General features: G+C 36.2%; 1 protein-coding gene across 1 annotated transcript in view; it reads left to right on the top strand.

Moving 5' to 3' along the window:
• The first annotated feature begins 2,042 nt into the window (after positions 1 to 2,042).
• Positions 2,043 to 26,227, top strand: part of ASZ1 (ankyrin repeat, SAM and basic leucine zipper domain containing 1) — a 52,395-nt gene continuing 28,210 nt past the window's right edge. Inside the window, exons 1-4 of the mRNA XM_030295379.1 lie at positions 2,043 to 2,168; positions 2,570 to 2,669; positions 6,668 to 6,790; positions 9,619 to 9,730. Of these exons, the coding sequence (XP_030151239.1) occupies positions 2,064 to 2,168; positions 2,570 to 2,669; positions 6,668 to 6,790; positions 9,619 to 9,730 (440 nt within the window). The 5' untranslated portion in view covers positions 2,043 to 2,063. The remainder of the gene's footprint in view (positions 2,169 to 2,569; positions 2,670 to 6,667; positions 6,791 to 9,618; positions 9,731 to 26,227) is intronic.

The raw sequence follows: 26,227 nt of genomic DNA, 5'->3' as shown, positions 1-26,227 counted from the left end.
CTTTACAAAAGCGCTTGAGTATCTTTACATACATACATACATACATACATACACATACACACACACACACACACACAATCATACACACCAGAATGCCTTTCATTTGTTGAAAAATATTTAATGTTAAATTGATTTTAAAGTAAAATCCAAACTACTTACTTAAGTCCCATAAGGTCTTCTTATTATACACTCCTTCCTTCATGATGGTCCAGCCTCAGGCCTCCTTTCTGGTCCAATCAGGGCAAGGATGAAGGGGAAGTAAGTGGGTGTCCAGGGTGCAAAATACAAGGATTGCAAGAGCCTTCCCGAGAGGGAGTGCTTATTTAAATTTTGCATGTGATGCAGAACAGTATAGTTACCCTCTATACCACCAGCTTAAAGAAGCCTTACTTGCCACCTCAGTCCCAGGCCTGGGTGAAAGCTTTTTCCTGCCTTCAGGCCTTGGTACTAGCCATTTCCTTTGCCAAGAAAGCTCTGCTCTCTGATTTTTTTATGGCTAACACCTTGTCATTCAGAATTCTACTCAGGTCTCAGTACCTTATATAAAATAATGACAATATTAGTAGTAGTTAAAATTTATTTACCTCTTCTGTTGAGACTGAGCCCATTGCTTTATTTACTTTATTCAAACAATATTATATTATGAGTACTATCATCAGCTCCATTTTACAGATTAGGAAACTAAAGCAGAAGAAAGAGGCTAAATTGCTCAAGGGCACAGCTAATGGCAATAAATTGTTTGGCTGGGAAACCTAAGTGGTTGGATTCCAGAAACCCAGCACATTTATCTCCTTTGTGGCACCTATAATTTGCAATAGCCTTGTTTATTTGTTTACTTGCTTATTGTCTTTCTTGGTTAATATGTGAGCTCCTTGAGACAGTTTGGTTTATCTTTGATTTTGTCGTCACAATGTGCCTAGTTGTGCTCAACGATCCAGATCCATAACATTTACTGAAGGAAGGCAATTAGAAAACACAGGTATGGCCCCAAAATTACCAAACTGCTTAAAAATACCCACCTATGAAAGTCTCTGAAGTATATAATTTCAAAATCGTACACTGAGGATTCTTTACGAAAAAAACTATATCACAAAGACTTTTAAAGAACAGTATATGGCTATTTTCCTTTTAAATCATCTCAAGGGTGTCACAAATGTGCCATATTCCTTGATGGATCTACTTTCCTGTGACAAAAATAATTAATGTATTACCATTTCATCTAGAAGTTACATGCAAAAAAGTGAGTTTGAGGTTGGTCAACTTTTACCAGGAGTTGTTTGTATTGTTTACTTGCTTTCTCAATGTCTAAATCATATCTCCTTCCTAGCACTTTTGATTCACTCTCCAACTCTTCCTTTGTTGACTTTTTTCTTTAGGGCATCCACACCGTCTAGCTGGGAAAGCGTTTCTATGCGCTGAAGTTCCCATATCTAAACTCAGATCTGAGATCACATGATACATAAAGGAAGAATTCTTCCTTTGGGATGGTATTTCCTCCTGGTTCCTTTGTCAGCTCCCTATTGTCTGATGGCTTCTTGAATGTAAGGACAGTGTTCCTAAGGGTTGTATTCCTGCCAAGAGTTGTCTGTCTCCTACAAGGTCGCATGTTTGACAGTGCGTTTGGCAGGGAGCGGATGGATGGGGTGAGGGAGAAACCCTAGTCTTACCTGGCTTTATAGCTCCCATTATGCTCCACCGTACGGCATCCCTTTAAGGGCAAAACTTCATCGACCAAATACCCTAAAAAGAATGAAGAGTTAGTACCTGAAAGGAATTAGAAGCACCAGCTAAGAAGATGGTGTTCAAATCTTACCAGCCGGTTCAGGCACCCAGTTCCAACTCTACCACGTTGGGCAGCGGGTTCACCCCTAGTGAACACAGGGCTGGTGGGCGGGTCTGAGGAGGCGAGGGGCGCTACGCATGCCCGCGCATCTGCGCCTCAGGGCCCAAAGCCTGTGAGCTCACACGCACGCCTTCCCACGCAACCCTGCGTGTTCCCCCAGTGCGCAGGCGCCCGCTGAGGGGGCGGACACAGCTGTGCATGTTCGGAGAGGCTGGCGGGCATGGCGGCTGGCAATGTGCGCGGTCTGGCTGTGGCCGGTGGAGGCGAGAGTAGTGAGAGCGAGGATGACGGCTGGGAGATTGGGTATCTCGACCGGTCGGCTCAGGTAGCCCAGGAGGCTTTGTTTTGACTGCACCTGGATCAGCCTCCCCTGGCCCTTGAAGGCCTACCTCGTGAAACCTCTTATTACCTTGACTGTGGTTTCCCCAGTGGAAATAACAGGCTTTTGGACTTCCAACAAACCCTCAGTTTTCCCGTTTCCCTACTGTTCTTTCCATCCGATGTGCTTCTTTAGGCTGTCAGTGTAGCTCTTCACTTGGATTTGCACCCATAGCCTTACCCATTTCCCATTTCCTTTAAAGATAATTTTAGTCATGAATTCTTTATGAACGTTGTGTGTTGCATTCCCCACCCCCAAGAAGATGTATGTGAAACCAAACATTTCTTCTTGATGTAGTGGAAATGAAAATATGTATAACAATTTTTTTTAACTTTCTCCTTTTTTAGAAATTAAAAGGGCCATTACTCCCTGAGGAAAAGAATGAAACATTTAAGAAAGCATTGACCACAGGAGATATTTCATTGGTCCAGGAGCTCCTAGATTCTGGTGAGAGATAAGGGATAATTTCAATCTAACACAGTTGCCTACCTTCACAAGAGTTCCTTATTTTTAAAGGTTTGAGTTGCTTTTCCAGTGGAAGCACAATGAATGTTAATGTATCAAGTGTTCTGCATATCTTACTTGACTCTGAGTTCTTTTTGCCTTATTTTCTTCCTCTACCCTCAAATTTGGAATGTACCCCCCCCCCCCCCCCCCGTTTGCTTCCTTCAGTTATTCTGCATCCTTCAAGAAGCCCTGTTCTGACTAATCCTACCCCACCCCGGTAGTTCCTACACATTTTTCACAGCATTTACTATGATATGTTTCTCCAGATTTTTTTCTAGGTATGTACATTTAGTTATATTTTTCCTTTGTGCTGGGTGTGTATGTGTATAATGGGGCCTGAGGTAGGAATCACAATATGTGGGTATCTGTTCCAGCTTTATTGCCTACTCATTGTGGTTCCTTGGGAAAGTCATTTAAGCTTCCAGAGCATCCGTTTCTCTATGTAAAACATCATAATTCTGTCCAGGGTCCCATAATGTTTCTCTGTGATCAAATTAAGTTTTATTATTTTCTTGAAATATCTGACATAGGAATGTGAGTTGTTGATAATAATGATTGAAATTACTGAAGGACTAACAGGCATTTACTGTCTACTTGTAGGTACAAAACATTCACACAAAATAGATAAGTGAGCTTTCATATAGCAAAATGTTTTTCTTATATGCTAGTGACATTGCGTGGTTTAGTGAAAAGGGAATCATTTTGGAAACAGTACATTTCTGGGTTTGATTACTAGCCCTGCCATTTGATGACTCTGTAATCTTGATCAAGTTATCAAACCTTCCTAAGCTTTAATGTCCCCCTTTTTAAAATGGAGCTGCATAATATGAAAGGGTTTGGGGGGGGTATTAAAATGAAAGAATGCATAAATAAAGATCTTAGAACATACATACAATACATAAATATTAGCTGTTGTAACAAAAAAGCTGTGTGACTTTGTGGACAGTAGAACTTGAATTTGTAATTGAAGAATGAAACTGTATAAAATTTGAGTAATAGAAACAGGCCTAATGCTTAATATGAACATAGACAGGAGGGTGCATAATGCTGAGGGGAATGGAAAAGGCAGAAATTTGCTTTAGAAAAGAGAGTTGCCTTGGGGCTTCATTTTGTAATGGGACTAAGTGCAGTGAGTCCTTTTAGGTGGAGGCTCCTAAAGGATTAAGACTTAAAAAGACCTTCTGGTAAAGTTTTTAGTGAGCTTTTTAAAATTTGTTTTTAGGGGCGCCTGAGTGGCTCAGTCAGTTGAGCATCCAGTGTCGGCTCAGGTCATGATCTCATGGTTCATGGGTTTGAACTCCGCATCAGGCTCTGTGCTGATGGCTCAGAGCCTGGAGCCTGCTTCAGATTCTGTATCTCCTCTCTTTGCCCCTTCCCAATCCATGCTCTGTCTCTCTCAAAAATAAACGTTAAAATTTTTTTTTTAATTTTGTTTTTAATTAAAAAAATTGTAAAGATTATTTTTCAAAAGCCAGTAACATGTAGGTATAAGTAGAAAGATACCTTTGTTCCTACTTTCACCCCCAGCATTCCTGAAGTCTTACTTCCTCAAGTAACTCTTCTTTTAGTGTTTTCTAGTTTCCTTCCAGATGTCATTATTTCACATTCTAAAAATATTTTTAGGTTTTTGCCTTTCAAAGTTATTCTTACTTTTGATACATATTTCTGCAGTAGTTGACAATTTTAATAAAAAATGAGCATTCCCTTTGAGTCAGCTACTTCTAACAGTTCAAAGATGTCTCCAGTTTTTGTTATTCTGTTAATATGTTCAGTTATCTTTAAATTATAAAATATTTCAGACATTCTAAAAGGTATGGCAATTTCTCTCCTTACTCCTGGAGATACCACTTTCCTATAGTTGGTATTTATCATTCCTATGCATATCTTTATATTTTTATTGAATGTGTGTGTATCCCCACCAGATAGTGTTACTTTGAATGTTTTTGAGCTACAGTCATGTACTATGTCGATCCTTTTAAACTTACCATTTTACACTATGCCTAGAACATAATAAGTGCTTAATAATTTACTTTTTTGAGCATTAAAAGGTAATGATGATGGAGAATTTTTATATTAAAGTGCTACATTTAGGGGCGCCTAGGTGGCTCAGTTGGTTGAGCGTCCAACTTTGGCTCAGGTCATGATCTCACAATTTGTGAGTTCAAGCCCCGTGTTGGGCTCTGTGCTGACAGCTCGGAGCCTGGAGCCTGCTTCAGATTCTGTGTCTCCCTCTCTCTGCCCCTTCCCTGCTCATGCTCTGTCTTTCTCTGTCTCTCAAAAATGAATACATGTTAAAAAAAATTATTTTAAAATGCTACATTTATTATCTTCTTCACATCTTTTCCTTTTTACCTTTGGTGTCACAGGTGGAGCAGTAATGTCAACAAGGAAAGAATAATGAGAATATAAAATGATCTTTTTTCTCATCTCATTCATATGCTTTCAGTTACAGTAGTTGGAAGAGGAAAATTGATTAGAGAAGACTAGTTAGGCTAGCAGTGTATGTATGTACTAAGATGGTTTTATTTGGTTTGCTCCCAGGAATTATCATGCACCTTTTATCAATTAAAGTTAGGCAGTTGGGAATTTGACATATATAATCTTTCAGCAACTTAGTGTTCCTACAGAAAAAAAAGTCAGATTCTCCTCCCCACCCCCAATAAGTTTTCATTCCTTTGTTGAAGACGAAAGTGATGTGACCTTCATCTTTGCAAAGGGAACACTTTATAGCCAGAGACTATAAAACCTGTAAATTATAAGGCATTACAGAGAGGCCTACAGTGTTTTTCACATACAGGTTTTCTTTCTTTGAAGCAGAAAAAAGTTCTGGTTTTTTTTCCTTAATATTAGCAAATATTTCTTAGTTTGAAGAGAGAGATTTCCACTTAAGACCTTATTATAGAAATGGCTTTACCTAAATTTAATGGGTTGTCTTCACTGCCTCATTGTATCTTTGTCTTTGTGTCACATTTCCTGTGCTCCTCTTCAGTCCTAGATCCAAACCTGGATCAGTTGAACCATTTTTTTTTCTTTATATGACCAAACCACTCAGTGCTGTTGGAGAAAATCAAACGACTCCAGGGATTTGTATCATTAATGATTTGAGAATTCTAAGGTCTGCTGGCTCTTGTCCTTTGTTAACAGTCATTATCTATCTCTTCCTGTCCTGTTTTGGATAGTGGCTATTTAAAACTTCTTCTTGGGGTGTCTGAATGGCTCAGTCAGTTGAGCATACAGCTCTTGATTTCAGCTCAGGTCATAATCTCAGTGTTCGTGGGATTAAGCCTTGAGTTGATAGCATGTAGCCTGGTTGGGATTCTCTCTCTCCCTCTATCTCTGCCCTGCTCACATGTCCTCTCTCTCTCAAAATAAATAAATAAACTTAAAAAAAAAAAACTCAACTTTTTCTTACTCCTCAGGCCTGATACCTCATCTTTTCTTCTCTTTATTCTAGCTCAGTGCTTGTTTGATTTCTCAAAGGCAGAATCAGAGAGTCATTTTTAAATTCTTTTCCATCACTTCTTAAAGCAGCTTTAAATTCTAATGAATTTTGGAATTTTTGGAATATCCTTTTGTATCCCTCTCTCTCTGTCTCCACTGCTCTTGCTCTGACTTTTGCATAAACATCTATCCTCATAACTGGTCTCCCTGCCTCCTTTACCACTCTAAACAGTGATACCTGTGTTGTTTTTGTAATACAAATATAATGATGTCAATCCCTGGCTCACACAATGCAGTCTGTATTTTGTAATTTCTTCTGATAAAGTCCAGGTGTAACTATTTTCTATTTTTTTCTGAAACCATTATTACTAAGAAATTCCCTTTAGTTATAAAGTATATGATATATGTCACTATGAGCAATACTTTAAGCATTTGAAGGTGGCAATGATTTTTCTTTTGGTGGGGAGGCTGTTAAAAGCTTGTTTTTATATTTACAGGCCTTAGCGTAGATTCCAGCTTTCGGTATGGATGGACTCCCCTTATGTATGCTGCTAGTGTTTCTAACGTAGAGCTGGTTCGAGTCCTGTTGGATAGAGGTGCTAATGCAAGCTTTGATAAGGGTAAGATGTTTTAAACATTTAAAATATGTGAATATTTACTGTGTATATATCTGTGTAGAAGCCTAATTATAGTCTTTTTAGGGGTGGTGATGCATTTTCCACGTTCTGTTTGTATATATTCACTTTAAAATAAACCTTTGTCCTTGAAAAGAAATAAGGTGAGATGTTGCGGTAACTTAACTGATTATGTTTACTGTGATTTTCTTGATTCCCAAGCAACTATTACATGAAGTGAAAAAAATTAAAGCAGTTTGAAAAACAAACCTTCGTATTAGTTTTATTATGTAATCAAAATACAAAATCAAATTAAAAATCATAAATATTTTGGAAAAACTCTTTCCAAAGAGGTAGTAGATTTCATTTGTATTATCTTAATAACTGGTTATGTCATTACATACCTCTAACTGTGTTGGAGAGTTTGAGTTATTTTTAAAGGAAAAATGCATTGAAAGAAAACATCAGAAAGCTGATAGTTTTGTCAAAAATTACTTGAAAATCAGTCTTTAGGGGTGCCTTGGTGGCACAGGCGGTTAAGCGTTAGACTCTTGATCTCTGCTCAGGTCATGATCTCACAGTTGGTGTGTTCATGCCCCTCATCGGGCTTTGTGCTGATGGCATGGAGCCTGCTTGGGATTGTCTCTCTTTCTCTCTGCTCTCCCCTGCTTGTGCTGTCTCTCTCTCTCTGTCTCAAAATAAATAAATAAACTTAAAAAAATGTTTTTATAAAGAAAATCAGTCTTTAGATTTTAAAACTCAACTCTGAATTATATCACTTAAGGTTGTTTGAGAGGTAGCTTATTAAATCTATATATGTTTTATTGTTAAATAATTTCTACTCAGTACTACTTTAAATGCTTTTGAAAAAATGAGCATATGTGCAAATCCAGATAAATTATTTTATTGAATTATTCCAGTAGGCAATTAAATTCATTTCATAATTCAGATATAAATTTCATTTTAGAACTAATTTTCACATTAATTTTGTACCTGTGTTAGATATTTGTAAAACCATTTCTATGCTGTTTTCTTATCTATCTATGTATTTTGTACAAATTCCCATCTTATCATTAGTTTTAATCTGCTGCTATGATAGGTTTTTCTTTTTATTATGTCATTTAAAAATATCACCCCTTGGGGCGCCTGGGTGGCTCAGTCGGTTGAGCGTCCGACTTCAGCTCAGGTCACGATCTCGCGGTCCGTGAGTTCGAGCCCCGCGTCGGGCTCTGGGCTGATGGCTCGGAGCCTGGAGCCTGCTTCCGATTCTGTGTCTCCCTCTTTCTCTGCCCCTCCCCCATTCATGCTCTGTCTCTCTCTGTCTCAAAAATAAATAAACGTAAAAAAAAAATTTTTTTAAATATCACCCAATGAAGGACACCTGGGTGGTTCAGTTGGTTAAGCATCTGACTCTTGGTTTCAGCTCAGGTCATGATCTCCTGGTTCATGAGTTCGAGCCCCACATTGGGCTCTGCTTGGGATTCTCTCTCTCTCTCTCTCTCTCTCTCTCCCCCTCTCTCCCTCTCCCTCTCCCTCTCCATCCCTCCCTCTCCACCCCTCTCTTGCTCGTGCTTATGCTTGTTCTCTCTCAAAATAAATAAACTTAAAAAAATTTTTTTAATAAAAATTAAAAAAATACCACTCAATGAAAGCAGTACTTAGGAATGAGATTTATGAAAGTGTATAAAATACTCTGCTTAAAAAAAATTAATAGTTTTCTTACCTACAGAGAATAAACTGATGGTTCCCAGAGGAGAGGTGGATGGGTGGGAGGGAGGGATGAGTTAAATAGGTGATGGGAATTAATGAGGACGTTTGTTGTGATGAACATCAGGTGTTTTATGTAAGTGTTGAATCACTGACTTGTACACCCGATACTAATGTTACACTGTATATTAACTGGAATTTAAATAAAAACTTAAACTAAAAAGAAAGAAATAAAAGCTTTCTTTCTCTGCTTCTTATAATCAGAGGGATACCTTACAGTTATAAAATGTAGTAGTTTATATTTTTCACAGCATGTTTACATAAATTCTTTTATATATTCAACAGTAGTCCCACCAGGTAAGGAGGGAAGATTCCTATCTATAAATTAGGTCTTCTGAGATGTTAAGACATCACTGGAGTGACAGTTTATCAGTGGCAGAATTGAGACTAGAATCTTTATGCCTGATCAGTATTAAACCACTGATGTAAACCATAGCTGTCATGGCCTATTTTGAATTCCCCTATTCTTACCTGAAAAGTGTTTTTGTTTTTTAATATACTGTGATCTCTGCTTGTGGCATACAGGCCAAGAGAAGAAGATTTTTAGGAAACAGGTGATTTCAGAGAGATCAAGTAGAAAATGACCAAAAAGAAACCAAAGGATATGGCAGTTAGTTCATTTTCAGTAGGATGGTCTGGATAAAAACCAGATTTCACTGAGATGTCAAATGAATGAGAAATAAAGAAGTGAAATCAGATAATATCAATTCCTGTTTTTTAACTGCAAGTTCAGCAAGGCAAATTTTAGTCAGCCAAAAACTATTCACCTCCAGACAGCATCTCTACATAGAGTCCATGTTATTACCCCTTCCCTATTTTCTTGAGGAAAAGGGAATAGGGAATGGAAGTTAAGAAATGAATTGTAGATGTATTTTGGAGATTAAGGCAGTTCATCTCTGATGTCATTTTTTGGTGAAGGAAGACAGTTATCTGCTAAGAGTAAGAGATTTGGAAACAAGTTATAAAATGTTAAGAATATGGTAAGTATTTAGAATCTTTTGAATGGTCAAAGAAGTCTGTTAGATATACTTCTTGATGTTGGGGGGGGTCCTCACTTTTCTTTACAGATAAGCAAACTATTTTGATAACTGCATGTTCTGCACGTGGCTCAGAAGAACAGATCTTGAAGTGCGTAGAACTACTGCTCTCAAGAAATGCTGATCCAAATGTTGCTTGTAGGTAAGAGCCTTAATACGTATTCAAAAATTATGGATATTTTTATTTGATTATTAGCCTGTTAAACATTTGATAGCATGATTTTTTAAAAATCATGAACAATTTGTGTTTACTTGGCCATTTAGTTGAATGAAAATAGGTCATACAGTCATGGTTCCAACTGTATAAGATTATCACAGGAGGGCATATCATGAAGGTAGTCTTTCAGATTTTAATTTTTAGAGGAATGTCCTAAGAATTTTTTTTTTATTTTTTTTTTATTTTTTTATTTTTAAAAAAATTTTTTTTTCAACGTTTATTTATTTTTGGGACAGAGAGAGACAGAGCATGAACGGGGGAGGGGCAGAGAGAGAGGGAGACACAGAATCGGAAACAGGCTCCAGGCTCCGAGCCATCAGCCCAGAGCCTGACGCAGGGCTCGAACTCACGGACCGCGAGATCGTGACCTGGCTGAAGTCGGACGCTTAACCGACTGCGCCACCCAGGCGCCCCTGTCCTAAGAATTTGAAGTGCGAAGGAAATGAAGACAATGAACTATATCATTTCCTATGAATCATATACTCCAAGGAACAGTTAAGCTATAATATTTAAACCTTTAGTATTTTCTCTGTATAATAGTTACCTGCTAACCAATTCTACACAAATATTAAAAATTTCAAATAATACATTGAAATGTTTTAATTTTCCTAAGAATTTTCCAATTATGTTATTTCATATAGGTAACAGTGCCCAGATGTGTAGAAAACAAGCTGTAACTGTATCTTGGATCTGTTGAAATGTCAGTAATTTAAAAAATAAATCAGAAAGCTTAAAATTTCTGTTACTAACTTCTTTCTTAACCTGGCTTTATCTTCGTGTTAAATCTCTTTCTGTTTTATTTATTCTTCAAAATTAATAGAGTAGGAAGTAGCTAACAGAAATATGTCTAGCATGAATAGAATTATTATTCATAATTCATTAATTCAAATAATAGTGATCTAGTGCCTAATATATAGAGGTAACTTTACTTGATTATAGAAGTTTTTGTTTACCTGATTTAGTTTCTTTGATACCTAGACAGAAGGTGTCTGTTTTGTCTCCCAGTGGACACTTGGTAATATCTGGAAACATTTTTGATTGTCACATCTGGGAGATTCTGCTGGTGTAGAGTGTACTGCTGACATACTGGGTAGAGGCCAAGGATGCTGCCAAACATCCTACAGTACATTGGACAGCCTCTCAAAACAAAGAAGTATCCATCTCAAAGTGTCCTGGTGCCAAGGTTGAGAAAGTAGTGTGAGAAAAGTCAGGCTTATAGAGTGGATAATCAGTATTTAATGTATAAAGATTTTTTAAAGATCTGGAAAGAAACTACCTGCAAATTTTTAGCAAATTGATTCACAAGAACTTTTATTCTGTCATATATGGTATAATCCCTAGTTAGATATAAATTTTGAATTTGACTGTACTTTGAATATGTCCAAGATACCTAGCTAAAGTAAGCCTCATCAATGGGTTCTATAGTTTTAATTTTTACATTTAGAAGTGGGTTTTGATAAGAATTGCCTTTCTGGGTTCAATGGGAAATTGGTTTTTTTTTGGCTGGTGCTCTTCAATTTTTATTTTATTTTATTTTTTACTGCTTCTGCACTGTATTATAGAGAGTAAAGCCTTTACCCTCCCAGTCACTCACTGTCTTGAAACACACTGAAGGAAGGTCAAGCAAGCCATTGTTATAGGTTCTAGACTTTGCTGCTTCCAGAAGAACTAGAAGGTATTTTTTTTTGATACACAGGATATATTTGGGAAAAAAAATATTTCATTTGAATTAAAATAATATAACATTCGCATCTCAAGCTAAAACTACAGGGCAGCCACATAATTTCAAAACTGAAAACTGAAATTTCAAAACTGAATCTGAAAGAATATAAAATTTGGATGGATCTGTACTCAACTAAAATGGAGAATTATACAGCATGGTTGAAGAAAAGAACAATCTGCATTTAATTAACAAATATGAGAAATACCTGAAAAACTTTTCAATTGCTTTTATTTTCATGCTCAAATCATAAAGCAGTGAAATAATTGAATTGTGTTTTCTTGCATAAAATGAGGATCTTAATAGAGCTGAAAAGAATAAGTCATGGGAAATAGTGCTTTTAGGCTGCAGATTTTATAAGGATAGCATTAGTGAACAGATGGGGATAGTGTGGTGACAGCATACAAGAAAAAAAATCTCAGGACACAAGGGGAGTGCAATAAGATTAGGTGGAATTAAAAAAAAATTTTTTTTAATGTTTGTTTATTTTTGACAGAGAGAGAGAGACAGAGCATGAGCGGGGGAGGGGCAGAGAGAGAGGGAGACACAGAATCTGAAGCAGGCTCCAGGCTCCAGGCTCCAAGCTGTCAGCACAGAGCCCAGCGCCGGGCTTGAACTCACAGACCGCAAGATCATGATTTGAGCCGAAGTCAGTCGCTCAACTGACTGAGCCACCCAGGCGCCCCAAGATTTGGTGGAATTTTATAGATAATTCATTAGCAGTGATAAAAATCAAAACCTATTAGAAGATCAGGAATTTTAGTTTCAATCCTTCTCCTTCCTACCCCTAACCATCCATCTTTTCTTTGTTTTGCTTCTTTGAAAAATTTTTGTAATGGTAAAATGTGTGGTAAGAACATAAAATTTGCCATTTTAAGCATATAATTTAGTGTATTTTTCTACTATAAACTTTTGCCCCAGGCATCTGAAGTTTGCAGCCTTTTGAGCACTGCTCACTTTTCTAGCCTGAGATCCGAGCTGAGCTAAGTAGAGACAAGTAACTTCCATTTACTTCCGATACCTGTGACTATCTACCTTTTTTTTTTTACCTACTGAATTGTTTTTTGGGAAATCACATTTGGTGTTTGTTGCTGTTTGTTTTGCTGAAACACTTTAATGCAGCTTAGTCATATTTAGCCCTAAACACAGGTGGCCTGCAATCATACTACTTGGAATTCAGCAATTGTGCCATAGCGTGGACTAATAATATTCCTTTTTTTTTCTTTTTGTACTGATAATGTAGTTACCAGTGACATTATAAATTATTAAAGTTTAAAAGGTCTATATGAGATTATTGGATATATGATAAAATTTGAAACCTTCAATCTAGCCTTAAATTTGGAGTTGAAATTTTTGTTAGAGTAATAATAGTAATTATAAAGTATATATAATTAACATTTCAGTTTTTAGGAATTGTGTGGGTTTTTTTCCTTCAGGTGTTCTGAAACATTTGCTTATATTAAAAAAAGATATGTATTTTTTTACATTAAGGGAGAAATTTTTCTGGCAGAGAAGTTTATTATATTCAGATTGCTCAGACATGAGATAAAGGTTTTGTAAAATCATGTGGCATTTTAATTTTCATAGATGTTTTTATTATCGTTGATAAGACAGTACACATTAACTGATATCCAAGGTTTTGACGTAATCATTGTGGGATTGTTAACTTATTGAATGTTACTGCCTGTGTTAATAGACAGAAAATACTCTGGGAAAAATTTTACTTTCTTTCTCAGAATATAAATTTAGTTGTAAATGTCACTGGAGCAGTTTGGTAGATTGAGGTCTAATTCTGGATTACAAGATTAACTTGTTTTTTAGTCATAAGTAAATATGTAACATATCTTTGCTCTGAAAACATAGACTGAGGGCACAATAATAGTCTCAGAAAGAATTTTTTAAAAGAGCTTATTTAGAAAGCAGTACTTGAAATTGTTATTTTGTGATTTTTTCCTTCATGTAGATTTTTATAAACCACCTATGCATATCCTTTGTGAATCTTTTTATTTACCTGTGTTTTCTTTATCACGCATAGCAGCTTTGTTAGCAGTTTTATATGTATGCAAACAGTGACAAATACCTTAGTGTTGCCTTGCATTTAGGGCATGGCATTAATATTGCTGTTCATATACCTGCAAGTCTAGTTAGTCCTTTTGGAAGCACAGAATGGAGAGGATAGAGGTGAGAAAAGCTAGTTGATAAAAGCCCTTGACGCTAACCTCTGAAAACACATGCATAGAAACCAAGACCTTAAAACAAACAAATACCTTCCAAATTCTTACTTGACTTTGTTTTATTGGTGTCTAGCGCCAGTGGTAAGTGGTGTGGTGGCTGCTAAAGCTTCCACTTGGAAGAGACCCGTAGCATTTCTTCTATTTTATTGTGATCACATGGTCATATCTAGCTTCAAGGGAGTGAGGAAGTATAATCTTACTGTGCCACAGGGGAATCAGCAATATTGGGTGGACCGTTCTGATGATTTACCATGTCACCTTAAGTGTATTTTCTTCAGGGCATAACAATTGTATTTCCTTTTTACTGTATGTTCAAAGTAATAATTAATTTTGAGTTTTGAACATAAATTTGTGATGAGGAAAATTGGTATTTATCTCAAACTTTTTCATTCACTTTTATATGTAATCTGTCCCTAATTTGTTCTTTATAATGTCTCTTAAAATTGGGGCCCCTGAGTGGCTCAGTCAGTTAACGTTGGGCTCAGGTCCTGATCTCATGGTTAGTGAGATATTGCCCGGGGCGCCTGGGTGGCGCAGTCGGTTAAGCGTCCGACTTCAGCCAGGTCGCGATCTCGCAGTCCGTGAGTTCGAGCCCCGCGTCAGGCTCTGGGCTGATGGCTCGGAGCCTGGAGCCTGTTTCCGATTCTGTGTCTCCCTCTCTCTCTGCCCCTCCCCCGTTCATGCTCTGTCTCTCTCTGTCCCAAAAATAAAATAAACGTTGAAAAAAAAAAAATTTAAAAAAAAAGATATTGCCCTGCATGGGGCTCTGTGCTGACAGTGTGGAGCTTGCTTGGGATTCTTGCTCTCCCTTGCTCTCTGTCCTTACGCATGAGCACGTGCACACAGTCTCAAAATAAATAAATAAATAAACATACATTACAAAAATGTTATAATGTCTCTTAAATTCTTTGCAACTTTGATATTTATAATTCTACCTTAAGGGGTACTTTAATAGCCTCCTAAATGACATTTTTGACGGTGCTATGTCTGTACTTTGGTCAGTCTCGTCTCCTGTTACCTATAGAACACACTTCCTTTTGTCTATTAAGTAAAAGCCAAAATTCTCTGCAATATGATTCCACCTTAATTATTTCTCACTACTCTCTAGTATCTAACTTCTTTTTCATTTTATTTCAACATTATTCCTCAGATACACAGTCATTCCTACCTTTATGTTTTTCCTTTTGTTATTCTTCAGTTTGGAGTATCTTCTTCTTCCCTCACTGTGCATTCAAATTGTGTCTTCAGGTGCCAGATTAATAGTCTATGATGCTTTCCTGTGTTATTAAGCCCACAAGAGTACTTTTTTTCATAAGCTATGATTTTGGATGGGTGGTTATCTTATTGAGGACACTCTTCTACATCTCATTGTTCTTTCATTGTTTTCCTGTAGGAAAGTCTGGATTTCCCTATGAGCCACTTGACTACCCTAGTACCATACATAGTTTTTTATTCCTTCACAGTTCTTTCATGTGATATTTATCAAGTTCTTATTGATTTTAATAGATTTGTCACGGAATGATCATTTGTCTCTTTTATTTCCAAAACGTAACTGTGTTTGTGAAGTAATTCACAGTATATGTGAAGTAATACATTAATCCATTTATACCACAGAAAACATGAAACATGACTTAGATGCTGAATGTCTGGGTCCAAATACTATCTCAACAACTTGTCTAAGCTAATATAACCATTAAGTCTTTTTGAAACATTTAAGTCTCAGTTTCTTCTGTGATTGGTCAATGTGATACCTAACTACCTAGCAAGGCAGCTGTGAGAATTGAAATAGGATGATGAATATGCAAATACTTAACATGCTGCCATTTCATAGTAGGTGCTTACCAAATGTCACATTTACTTAAATTGGTAGTATTTCCTGTGCTTTTATAAGAGCCACAATTTCTGAAATGCATATTTCTTATTGATTTATAAAATTAAACTGATGAGTTTATTTTACTGTTTTCCTTAAACATTTTTGCCATTTTAACAAAACGTGCATAAGTGAGCAAGTATATTCTTATCTTTTGTTTTGACTGAAATTTAAAGATGATAATTTAAGTATTTCAATATGATGAATATCTGGATTATTAGTATGGTGGGTTAGGGGTAAATGAGAGTAGCTTAGCAAGAAAGAAAAGATACAGGATATTGGCTAAATGGGCAAGTCAGGTACGCTATGACTTCAACAGTTAGTCTTTTAACTCTCTTCTAACTGCTGAAAGAATGATTTTTTTTTTAAAGTGAAGCTGTAGTTTGCCTAACACTCCTCAAAAAGATGACCCAAGTAGTGACTATAATATTTTCAAATGCTTTGTAATTAGAAATTATAATCTGTGGGGGTGTCTTGGTGGCTCAGTCAGTGAAGCATCCAACTCTTGATTTCGGCTCAGGTAACGATCTCATGGTTCCTGAGTTCAAACCCTGCATTGGGCTCTGCAGTGGCAGTGTGAAGCCCACTAGGGCTCTTTGGATTCTTTGTCTCTCTCTCCCTTTCTCTCTGCGTCTCCCTGTTTGAGTGCTCTTTCTCTCTCAAATAAACATTTTTTTAAAAGAGAAATTATAATCTATCCTCTTCAGATGTCTCTCTTTGAACTTTGGTATTGATTAGGTTTAGGTCACCGTATACATTTTCACACACAAAATCATTAATTTGAAATAAAAACCAACCATAGTTCATGTATTCTGACACATTTTTTCACATATCAGTTAACATCTCTGAAATTGGTTGTGTCTCCTGAAATTGATGGCGTCATACATCATATGAAATATGGTCAGTTTGTTACTTACCTATTTAGTAGTTTTGTCTCCAGTTATATTTTTTGAACTCAGGGTTGTCCAATGGTACTGGAAGTCCTGGAAGAAGTGAGCAGTGTAAAAATAACATTTTAAGTTTTCTATTATGATTGAAGTTTTTTTTTCTTAAATATACTCTATTTCAGCGTTTTCCCACAAGAATAGCTTACTTTCTACATATTAATAGTTTAATAGTTTCTACATATTAATAGTTTAATAGAAGGATGGGTTGCTGACACATTGAAGCATTAGATAAAAAGAAATGATTTATCTCTCCATCATGCACCTTGTACACACATATACATGGTATTTTCATTATTTAGAAGCATACTGCTACAATTATATTTCTTTTTGAAAATTTTCCCCACATTCAAGTGTTACAACAGCCTCATGAATACCTACACATAGAAATGAATCCATTCTTGTTGGGAAAGTTTAATATCTCCTGTTATATGTCTCTGTACAACTGTGCACATTATAATTGGGATCTTCACTTAGTCAAGAATTTACTGGGTCTTAATCTTACCAAGATACTAATTTTTTTTTAATTTTTTTAACGTTTATTTATTTTTGAGACAGAGACAGAGCATGAACGGGGGAGGGTCACAGAGAGAGGGAGACACAGAATCTGAAACAGGCTCCAGGCTCTGAGCTGTCAGCACAGAGCCCGACGCGGGGCTCGAACTCACAGACTGTGAGATCATGACCTTAACTGAAGTCGGACGCTTAACCGACCAAGCCACCCAGGCGCCCCCAAGATACTAATTTTTAATATCCATTGGTACTTATTAAAGCCTATATAAGACTTATTAAGAATAAAGAAAAAACATACCAAACTTCTGCATATCAAAGATATACCTCTTTTAGTCTTTGAAAAGCCATGTTTTGCCTAATGATTCTAATACTGCTTTAAATATGTTCAGAATAATACAGTGTAATTAAAGACCCTGTGCATCTTCCCCAGGGTCATATTCACTTCACTTCTTTCTTCCTTGGAGACAGCAAGTCTTATAATTTGCATGTATTTTTCCTGTTACAGTTGGGTTTTATATTAATGTATAAGTATTTATATAAATATATATAGAGGGGCGCCTGGGTGGCGCAGTCGGTTAAGCGTCCGACTTCAGCCAGGTCACGATCTCACGGTCCGTGAGTTCGAGCCCCGCGTCGGGCTCTGGGCTGATGATGGCCCAGAGCCTGGAGCCTGCTTCCGATTCTGTGTCTCCCTCTCTCTCTGACCCTCCCCCGTTCATGCTCTGCCTCCCTCTGTCTCAAAAATAAATAAACGTTAAAAAAAAAAATAAATAAATAAATAAATAAATATATATAGAAATAATATATTTATTTATAATTCTTTTTACAGTAAAACCTTGGTTTACAAGCATAATTCATTCCAGAAACATGATTATAACCCAAAGTGCTTGTATACATCAAAGGAAATTTCCCCATAAGAAATAATGGAAACTCAGATGATTCGTTCCACAACCCAAAAATACTCATATAAAAATGATGATGGGGCACTTCGGTGGCTCAGTTGGTTAAGCATCCAACTTCAGCTCAGGTCATGATCTCGTGGGTTTGTGAGTTTGAGCTCCGCATCGGGCTCTGTGACAGCTCAGACAGAGCCTGAGCCTGCTTTGGATTCTGTGTCTCCCTCTCTGTCTGCCCTTCCCCTGCGCACGCTGTCTGTCATTCTCTCTCTCTCTCTCTCTCTCTCTCTCTCTCTCTCTCAAAAATAAACATTAAAAAAGTTTTTTTTTAATGATTACAGTACTGTAATACAAAATTAAAGAAAAATAAATTAATCTGCACTTATCTTTGAAAACTTTTGTGGTTGATGTGAGGAAGCCAAGAGAGAGGAGGGTTATTGTATAGGACAACTTTCACTGTCATTAACAAAATCACTGCTGTCTATTGGCTCATTGGAATCTTTTTCTGCATGGAGGCCATTGTATATGTTTGCACAGATGTTGGCTACAGTGCAATATTAATAAACTCTTATTGTATACTGTATTTAATGTAACTGGCAAAAAAGGAAGCAGAGGAAAGGGCCTCTATCTGCAGGCAGCCTGACCTAGAATGAAGCAAAGCATTCCTAAGCTTACTCTTATATGGAAAAGCAAAGAACTGTCCAAAGAACCATAGGTTCTTTGAAGTGACAAAAAATACACTAGTGCCTGTTGTGGACACCTTGCAATGTTCTGAAAAATCACTGATTTCTGCCAGATACCGCAGCCTGAAACAGAGCATCTGAGCATGGGAGACAATCATCCACAATCCCACAGCAAGAGAGAGAGAGAGAGAGAGAACCCTTGGCTCATTTGTGATCATGGGATGTTTGGCCTTACGTACTGCTCATACTACAAGATATCACACTCATTTATCAAGTTAAAATTTATTAGAAATGTTTGCTCATCTTGCATAACACTCGTGAAACAAGTTACTCGCAATCCAAGGTTTTACTGTATTTATAAAATCCACATGTACTTACATATAATCATCCATATATCTGTAAAAAATGTATTTTATCGTACATTTTCATTGAGATAGAATTTATAGTGTGAAACGCAGAGAAGTTATGTGTACAGTTTAGAGAATGACAAATAAATATACCCATGTAGCTCACACCCCTTTCAAAATATAGACCATTTTCCCATTACCCTAGGAAGTTCCCTTAGGTTCCTTCCAAGAGGATTCTCTGAACCATAGAGGCCACCACTGTTACTTTTTTCTACTCTGGTTGATGTTTCCTTTAGTGCATCATACATTATATATTCTTAATATCTGAATTCTTCACTCAACATAATAATTTTGAGATACATCCGTGTATTACGTATCAGTAGTTTGCTTCTTTGTATTGCTGATAAATAGTACAGTGTTTGAATATATCACAGTTTTTTTCATCTCTTAGTTTTCTTTTTGTTATTTATTTCTGTCTTTATTCCACTGTGGTCAGAGAACATAGCTCTCTATGATTTCAAATCTTTACAACTTGTTGAGATTTTCTTTATGGCCCAGAATGTGGCCAGTTTTTGCAGATGTTCCATGTTCACTGCCACTAATAATTTGGCAATAGTTGGGAATAATAGTCCATGTGTATTAATTAGACATTTATTTGTTGTCATCAGATCTTCTCAATGACTGCTGATTTTTTTTTTTTTTTTTGCTTGTTTGTTCTGTCATTTACTGTGATTTCCATATTGGCCAATTTTTCCTTATGTTTTAAGGCGACTATATTCCTGATGCATTGACCTTTTATTCTTATGAAGTGTGTTCCTCTCTCGGTTTAGTAGTGGTTCTTTATTATAGTACACTTTGTCTACTGTTAGTATGGCTATATCACCTTTCTTTTATGTTTGTATAGTATATATTTTTCCGTCCTTTTGCTTTCAGCTTTTCTATGTGGTTTTGTTTAAAGTAAGCAGCTGGAACGCCTGGGTGGCCTAGTTGGTTAAACATCCAACTCTTGATTTCAGCGCAGGTCATGATCTCACAGTTTGTGAAATCGAGCCCCTTATCAAGCCCTTGGGAGCCTGCTTGGGATTCTCTCTCTCCCTATCTGACCCTCCCCAGCTTGTATACTCTCTCGCTCTCTCTCAAAATAAACAAACATTTAAAAAATAAAGTAAGCAACGTATACAGGTTTTTCAAATCCAGACTGATTAACAATAGTTTCCTTGTAATTGGAATATTTAGTTCATTGGCATTTAGGGTACATACTGCTATGCCTGTTTAATTTAGTGTTGTTATTTTCCAAGACTGTTTTTGGATTAATCACTTTATTATTCAGTTTCCTATCTTGCTAGTTATTCATTCTTCTATTATTCTTTGAGTGGCTACTCTAGAGATTGTAGCATGTACTTTTTACTTCTAAGAGTCCATTATTTACCAGTACTTTGACAATTCCTGGACAATGTCAGAAATATTTTAACTTTAACTTTAGAATATTTGAACTTGGTTTGTCCATACCACTCCTACCTTTCTGGTGATGTTGTCATATATTTTAAATCTCTATGTATTTTAAACCTCACAGCACATAATTACCATTTTATTATTGTTATCAATTATGTTGTTGTTATATAGACTCTTAGTTAGATTGACTCATACATTCATTCTTGTATTCTTAATTCCATCTCACATTTTCATGTTTCAATCAGGGATCATTTTTCTTCTAAAAACCTTTCTTTTGTGTATTTGCTGGAGATAAAGTCTGTTTTTGTTTGAAAACTTTTTTACTTCACTTCAATTTTGAAAGTTAATTGAGCATAGACTTCTAGATTAGAAGTTAATTTCCTTCTAGTAACTTAAAGCTATCATTTTGCTATTTCTTGGCCTCCTTTGTTTCTATTGAAAAGCTAGCTGTTAGTCTTATTGTGGAAGGTATTATGTTTGAGGGTATTTTATTCTCTGATGGTTTTTATGATTTTCCATTTGTTTCTTGTTTTAGGCAACTTTGCTCTAATATTTCTAAGTATAGTTTTCTTTGAATTTGTTCAGCTTAGGGTTTATAGAACGTCTTGAATCTGTTGTTTAATTTGTTTTGTGAGTCTCGGAAAATTTTCAGCCAATATGTCATCAGATATTGCTTTTGCCTCATTCTCCTTCTCTCTTCAAATGGAATTTAGACCATTACACCCGTATCACATATGCCTCTTAACAATCTTTCTTTATTTCCATCCTTTTTCCTCTCCATATTTCACCCTGGGTATTTTCTCCTGGTCTCCTTCTCACCTCCAGGTTACTAATCTGCTGCTGCTGCAGTTAATCTGCTATTAAACTCATTTATTAACTTCTTAATTTCAGTACATCTTATTTTTAAGTTCTATAATTTCTGCTTACCTTTTATCTTCCCTAAAATTCAGGTCTCTAGTTAAATTCTTTCTTTGTCTTCTATTTTCTGGGGCACATTAATCACACTTATTTTGAAGTAGGTTTCTTATAACATCTAGAGGTCTTTTTAATTGTCTCTTCCTCTTTTAGTCACGTGGTTTGTCTCCTTAGAATGCCTAGTAATTTTTGATTGAATGCTGGATATTATGTATAAACTTTTGTATAGGCCTATTTACTTCCAGAAAATAATTAATTTTCTTCTGACTGGGAGTTAGAACCTTGATCCAATCAGGGATTATGATAGTTCAAGGTTGGGTTTCAGGATTAATCTATTTCCCCTACAACCCTTCAGTGATCTCAACTCCAAGTGGGGATTTTACCTGAGTTACTCACCCTTTAAGAAGACAAACTTTAGGGGCGCCTGGGTGGCGCAGTCGGTTAAGCGTCCGACTTCAGCCAGGTCACGATCTCGCGGTCCGTGAGTTCGAGCCCCGCGTCAGGCTCTGGGCTGATGGCTCGGAGCCTGGAGCCTGTTTCCGATTCTGTGTCTCCCTCTCTCTCTGCCCCTCCCCCGTTCATGCTCTGTCTCTCTCTGTCCCAAAAAAATAAATAAACGTTGAAAAAAAAAATTTAAAAAAAAAAAAAAAAAAAAAAAAACAAACTTTATTATTCTTCTCAGTTTTATGGGAATGCTAAAAGCCCTTCTTACCTCTTCAGCCTCTTAGCAGCTGTTTGAGGGTCTTCCTCCCTCCTCCCCACACATAATTCATGTTTCTTAGGAATTTTCATATGCCTTGAAGGTAAAAGCCCAGCAGAATATCACTTCTCTTCAAGGTCCCTTTTATTTTCTGCTATTCCTTTTTTTCCAGACAATTCTTGAAGCTCTTGGTTGGTAGCCCTGAACTCCATTTTTTGTGTCTCTAGCCCCATAAGAAGGCTTGTAAGCCCTGATTTTTGCTTATGCTACTCAGGAATTGGCAAATGTCTCAAGAGAAAAAGTGACAAAGAATCTAAGACTCAATTCAACAAATGCCTCTTTTCTCCCCAAGATATTGGCTTCTCATATTCTGGCTGCCTTGGTTTTCTACAAGGCCTTCAAACATAGTTTGTATTTTGTCAGCTTTTATAGCTTTTGTTAGTAGGAGGTTAATATAATAAAATTACTCTGATAGCTGAAAATGGATGTCCAATTCATAGCATTTTATTGTCCACATCTCCTTTTTCATAGTTTCATTAAACTCCCAGCTAAAAGCTGATTATTTTAAGCAGAGTTAAAAAAGTAGATAATACTGAACTGTACAGTAAAAATGTGACATGAAGACAAACCATCCATTTTACCCTTGGTACAGAGAAGTAATAAATACATCATTATGAAGGTACATTTTTTTTCCCGTCACATTAAGAGTTTTGTTTCTGCTTTTCCTTGTATGCCCTCTAGTGGAAGTTTTACTGAAATGAAATAATTTAAAAGTGAATAAAAAGCTCTGCATCATCCAGGAAAAAAAAACTGTAATTATGGTAACAATGTGTAAACTTACTTTTTTAAATTTAAAAAAAATTTTTTATTCATTTTTGAGAGACAGAGAGACAGAGCATGAGCAGGGGAGGGGCAGAGAGAGAGGGAGACACAGACTCCAAAGCAGGCTCTAGGCTGTGAGCCGCCAGCACAGAGCCCGACACGGGGCTCAAACTCACGGACTGTGAGATCATGACCTGAGCCGAAGTCGGACGCCCAACCGACTGAGCCACCCAGGCACCTCATAAACTTATTTTTTTTTAACCGTCTCTTGGCCATTAACAATTTGAGGAACTTTGATAGATGAAGGAGAAAAAAACAATATCACTAGTATATTCAGCTGGGTTTAGTTAAACAATATATGCTAAGCCCTAGGAGATACAAGGTAACATCCATTCTCTGCCTCAAGAATTTGACAAAATAATATAAGAGATTATAGGACTTTGAACATTTATAATAGAGTAAGGCTAGAGGTAGTAGAGGATGTCCCTAGGAGTAGAAATTGGGAGAAAATTTAACTGAGATGAAGATGTCAAGTGGAAAATTCCTATAGCTTTTTCTTGAGATTTGAAGAATGAATAGGATTTAGTCAAAGGAAGATGATAGAAAAGAATATTCAATGTAGAGGGTGGCACCTCTAGAAATGGATGAGAGCACCTTTTATTCAGGCAATTGTAAGTTATATAACCAGATCATACGGTATTAGAGTAGAAATGGAGTCAGAATTTGGCAGTGGCTAGATAATAATCTGTGAACCATGCTAGAAACTATGAATTTCATCCTGAGAGCTATTAAACAATTTTAAGAAAAAAGAATGTATTAGTATTTTATAAAGGTTATTCTGTTAGTAGGTTGAGAATCAGTTGGAACCAAAAGGTCCAGTTAAACGACTGTTGCTCTTGCCAGAGACTGTATATTCAGAATTGAAAACAGAAGTAATTTTGCCTGAATTTGGAGAACATTTGGGTTTCAGGGTTAATCTGTTTCCCTTCAGTGATCTCAACTCAAAGTTGGGATTTTACCTGAGCCACTCACCCTTTAAGGGCCATGAATGATAAATTTCCACTGTACCTCAAGATAGTTATCAAAATGTATTTTTATTTAAAATTCTGATCACAAAAGGTTCTGGTTAAAAATTTTTTAAAATATGTAACTTAGAAAATGAAAAGTCTTCTTTTTTCCTACTACATAGCAGGTTATTTTATATTCTTACAGAATTTCTTCCATTTGTTAGCATTTTTTTTTGGTTTTCTTTTATCTTTAAATAGGATTATATACTATATAGTGTATTTCAATTGCTTTTTTTCACCAGTGTTTCACAGACACTGTACTGCCAGTATGTATACCTACAGTTCTCTCTTTATAATGGCTGTATAATCTTCTACTATATGGATGTGTTATCATTGCTTAGCCTAATATTTTACTGAAAAACATTTGGATTGTTTTCAGTTTTTTAGTATTACAAAAAATGCTATGGTCAACATCTCTAGAAATATGAGTAAGTTTTCTATGGAACATATTCCTAAAGTACAGTTGCCGACTCAAAGATAATGTATATTTAGAATTATGATAGGTGTTGCCAAATCATCTTCTGAAAAATTTGGATTACTTTATACTACCTTCAACAGTTTTTGAGAGGACCTACGCAGAAGTATCACTGGATATTTTTGATATTCTGAATTGTCCAATCTGATTCGTATGTAATGGTACTTCATTTTAGTTTGCATGCTTTTCAATAATACTTAATTGATTAGTCTTCCACATTTTTGTTAGTTGTTTATGTTTCTTTGTTAGTTAATTTCCTGTGACCTTTGCCATTTTTCTGTTTGATGGTCCACACGTTCCTTATCGATTTATAGGACCTTTTGGAAAATTGGATCTTTTTAGCTTTTTATTGTTACATGTGTTGAAAATGCTACTTCTGGTATGTTTTTATTTGTGCTTTTTTTGTTGTTTTTAGTTTTTATGTTGTGATTTCTGTCTTTTGAGGAAAATTGTCAGAAAGCTAACTTCCAAAAATGGTCCTAAGCTCAGAGAGTGGAACAAGTTACTACTTTTTAATTACCAAGGAATAGATTACACCAATACAATTTAAATATTTTCAGAGTATAAAAAAAAAGGGAAGCTTTTCAGTTGTTTTTTATAAAGCAAACACTAATTCTGAAATCCAGTAAAAAAAAATCCACCCCAACAAACTTTATAAATCAATCTCAGTTACAAATATAAATACAAAAATCCCAGATCCTTAATGAAGTGTCAGCAAAATGAATGTTATCAGCAAGTACAGTGATCATATGAGATTCATGTCAACAAAAAATGGCTCAATATTAGGGAAATATATTTTATAATGGGTCAAGAGATTTTTAAAGGGGGATATCCCATCATGATAGATGCCAAGAACGGTATTTTTATTTTTATTTATTTTTACTTTTATTTATTTATTTATCTTTAATGTTTGTTTATTTTTGAGAGAGAGAGACAGAGCATGAGCAGGGGAGGGGCAGAGAGAGAGAGGGAGACACAGAATCTGAAGCAGGCTCCAGCCTCCAGTTGTCAGCACAGAACCTGACGTGGGGCTCGAACCCACAAACCACGAGATCATGACCTGAGCGAAAGTTGGATGCTATACTGATTGAGCCACCCAGACGCCCCTAAGAAGGGTATTTTTAGAAAAGTTAAAATCAAATCCAATTTTCATGACCTTAATAAAATTTGATTAGATGAATAGTTCCTTAATTTCATAAACATATAACTAAATCCAAACCAAGTTATGTGCTTAACAGAGAAACTCTAGCAACATTTGCATTAATGCCAAGAAGATCCTGGTCAGGATGCTTATTATAAGTTGTCTTTAACACTGTTTTAGGAATTGTATGGCAATTCAGTTATGCAAAAGAAGAAAAGTGGTACAAATAATAAACATAGGTAATAATGACAGAGCATTTATTTCATGCTTAGTACTCTTCTGGTTGTGAAACATTATTATCTCATTACCCACAAGTTATGGATAATATCACAAATAGGTGCCACAGATGTAGAAACTATCACGCCCATATAAAGTTGTAGAAACTGAGGCAGTAAGAGTCTAAGAAACTATCTTCAGCCAATAAATGCTGAACACTAGATTTGAACTTAGGAAGACTGACTGACTTTATACTTACAAGTATAATACTTCTGCTCTAAACCAAGGGTTTGCAAACCTCTAAAGTTTGACTGCAGCAAGGCTGTGCTCATTCACTTATGTATTGTCTGTGTCTGTTTTTGTGCTATAACAGTAGACTTGAGTGGTTGTGACACAGCCTTGCATGCCCCATAAAACCTAAAATATT

This window comes from Lynx canadensis, chromosome A2 (genome assembly GCF_007474595.2).
Source record: "Lynx canadensis isolate LIC74 chromosome A2, mLynCan4.pri.v2, whole genome shotgun sequence".
NCBI lineage: Eukaryota > Metazoa > Chordata > Mammalia > Carnivora > Felidae > Lynx > Lynx canadensis.
The sequence above is the reverse complement of the archived record's forward strand: the minus strand, read 5'-3'. Positions and strand labels throughout refer to the sequence as shown.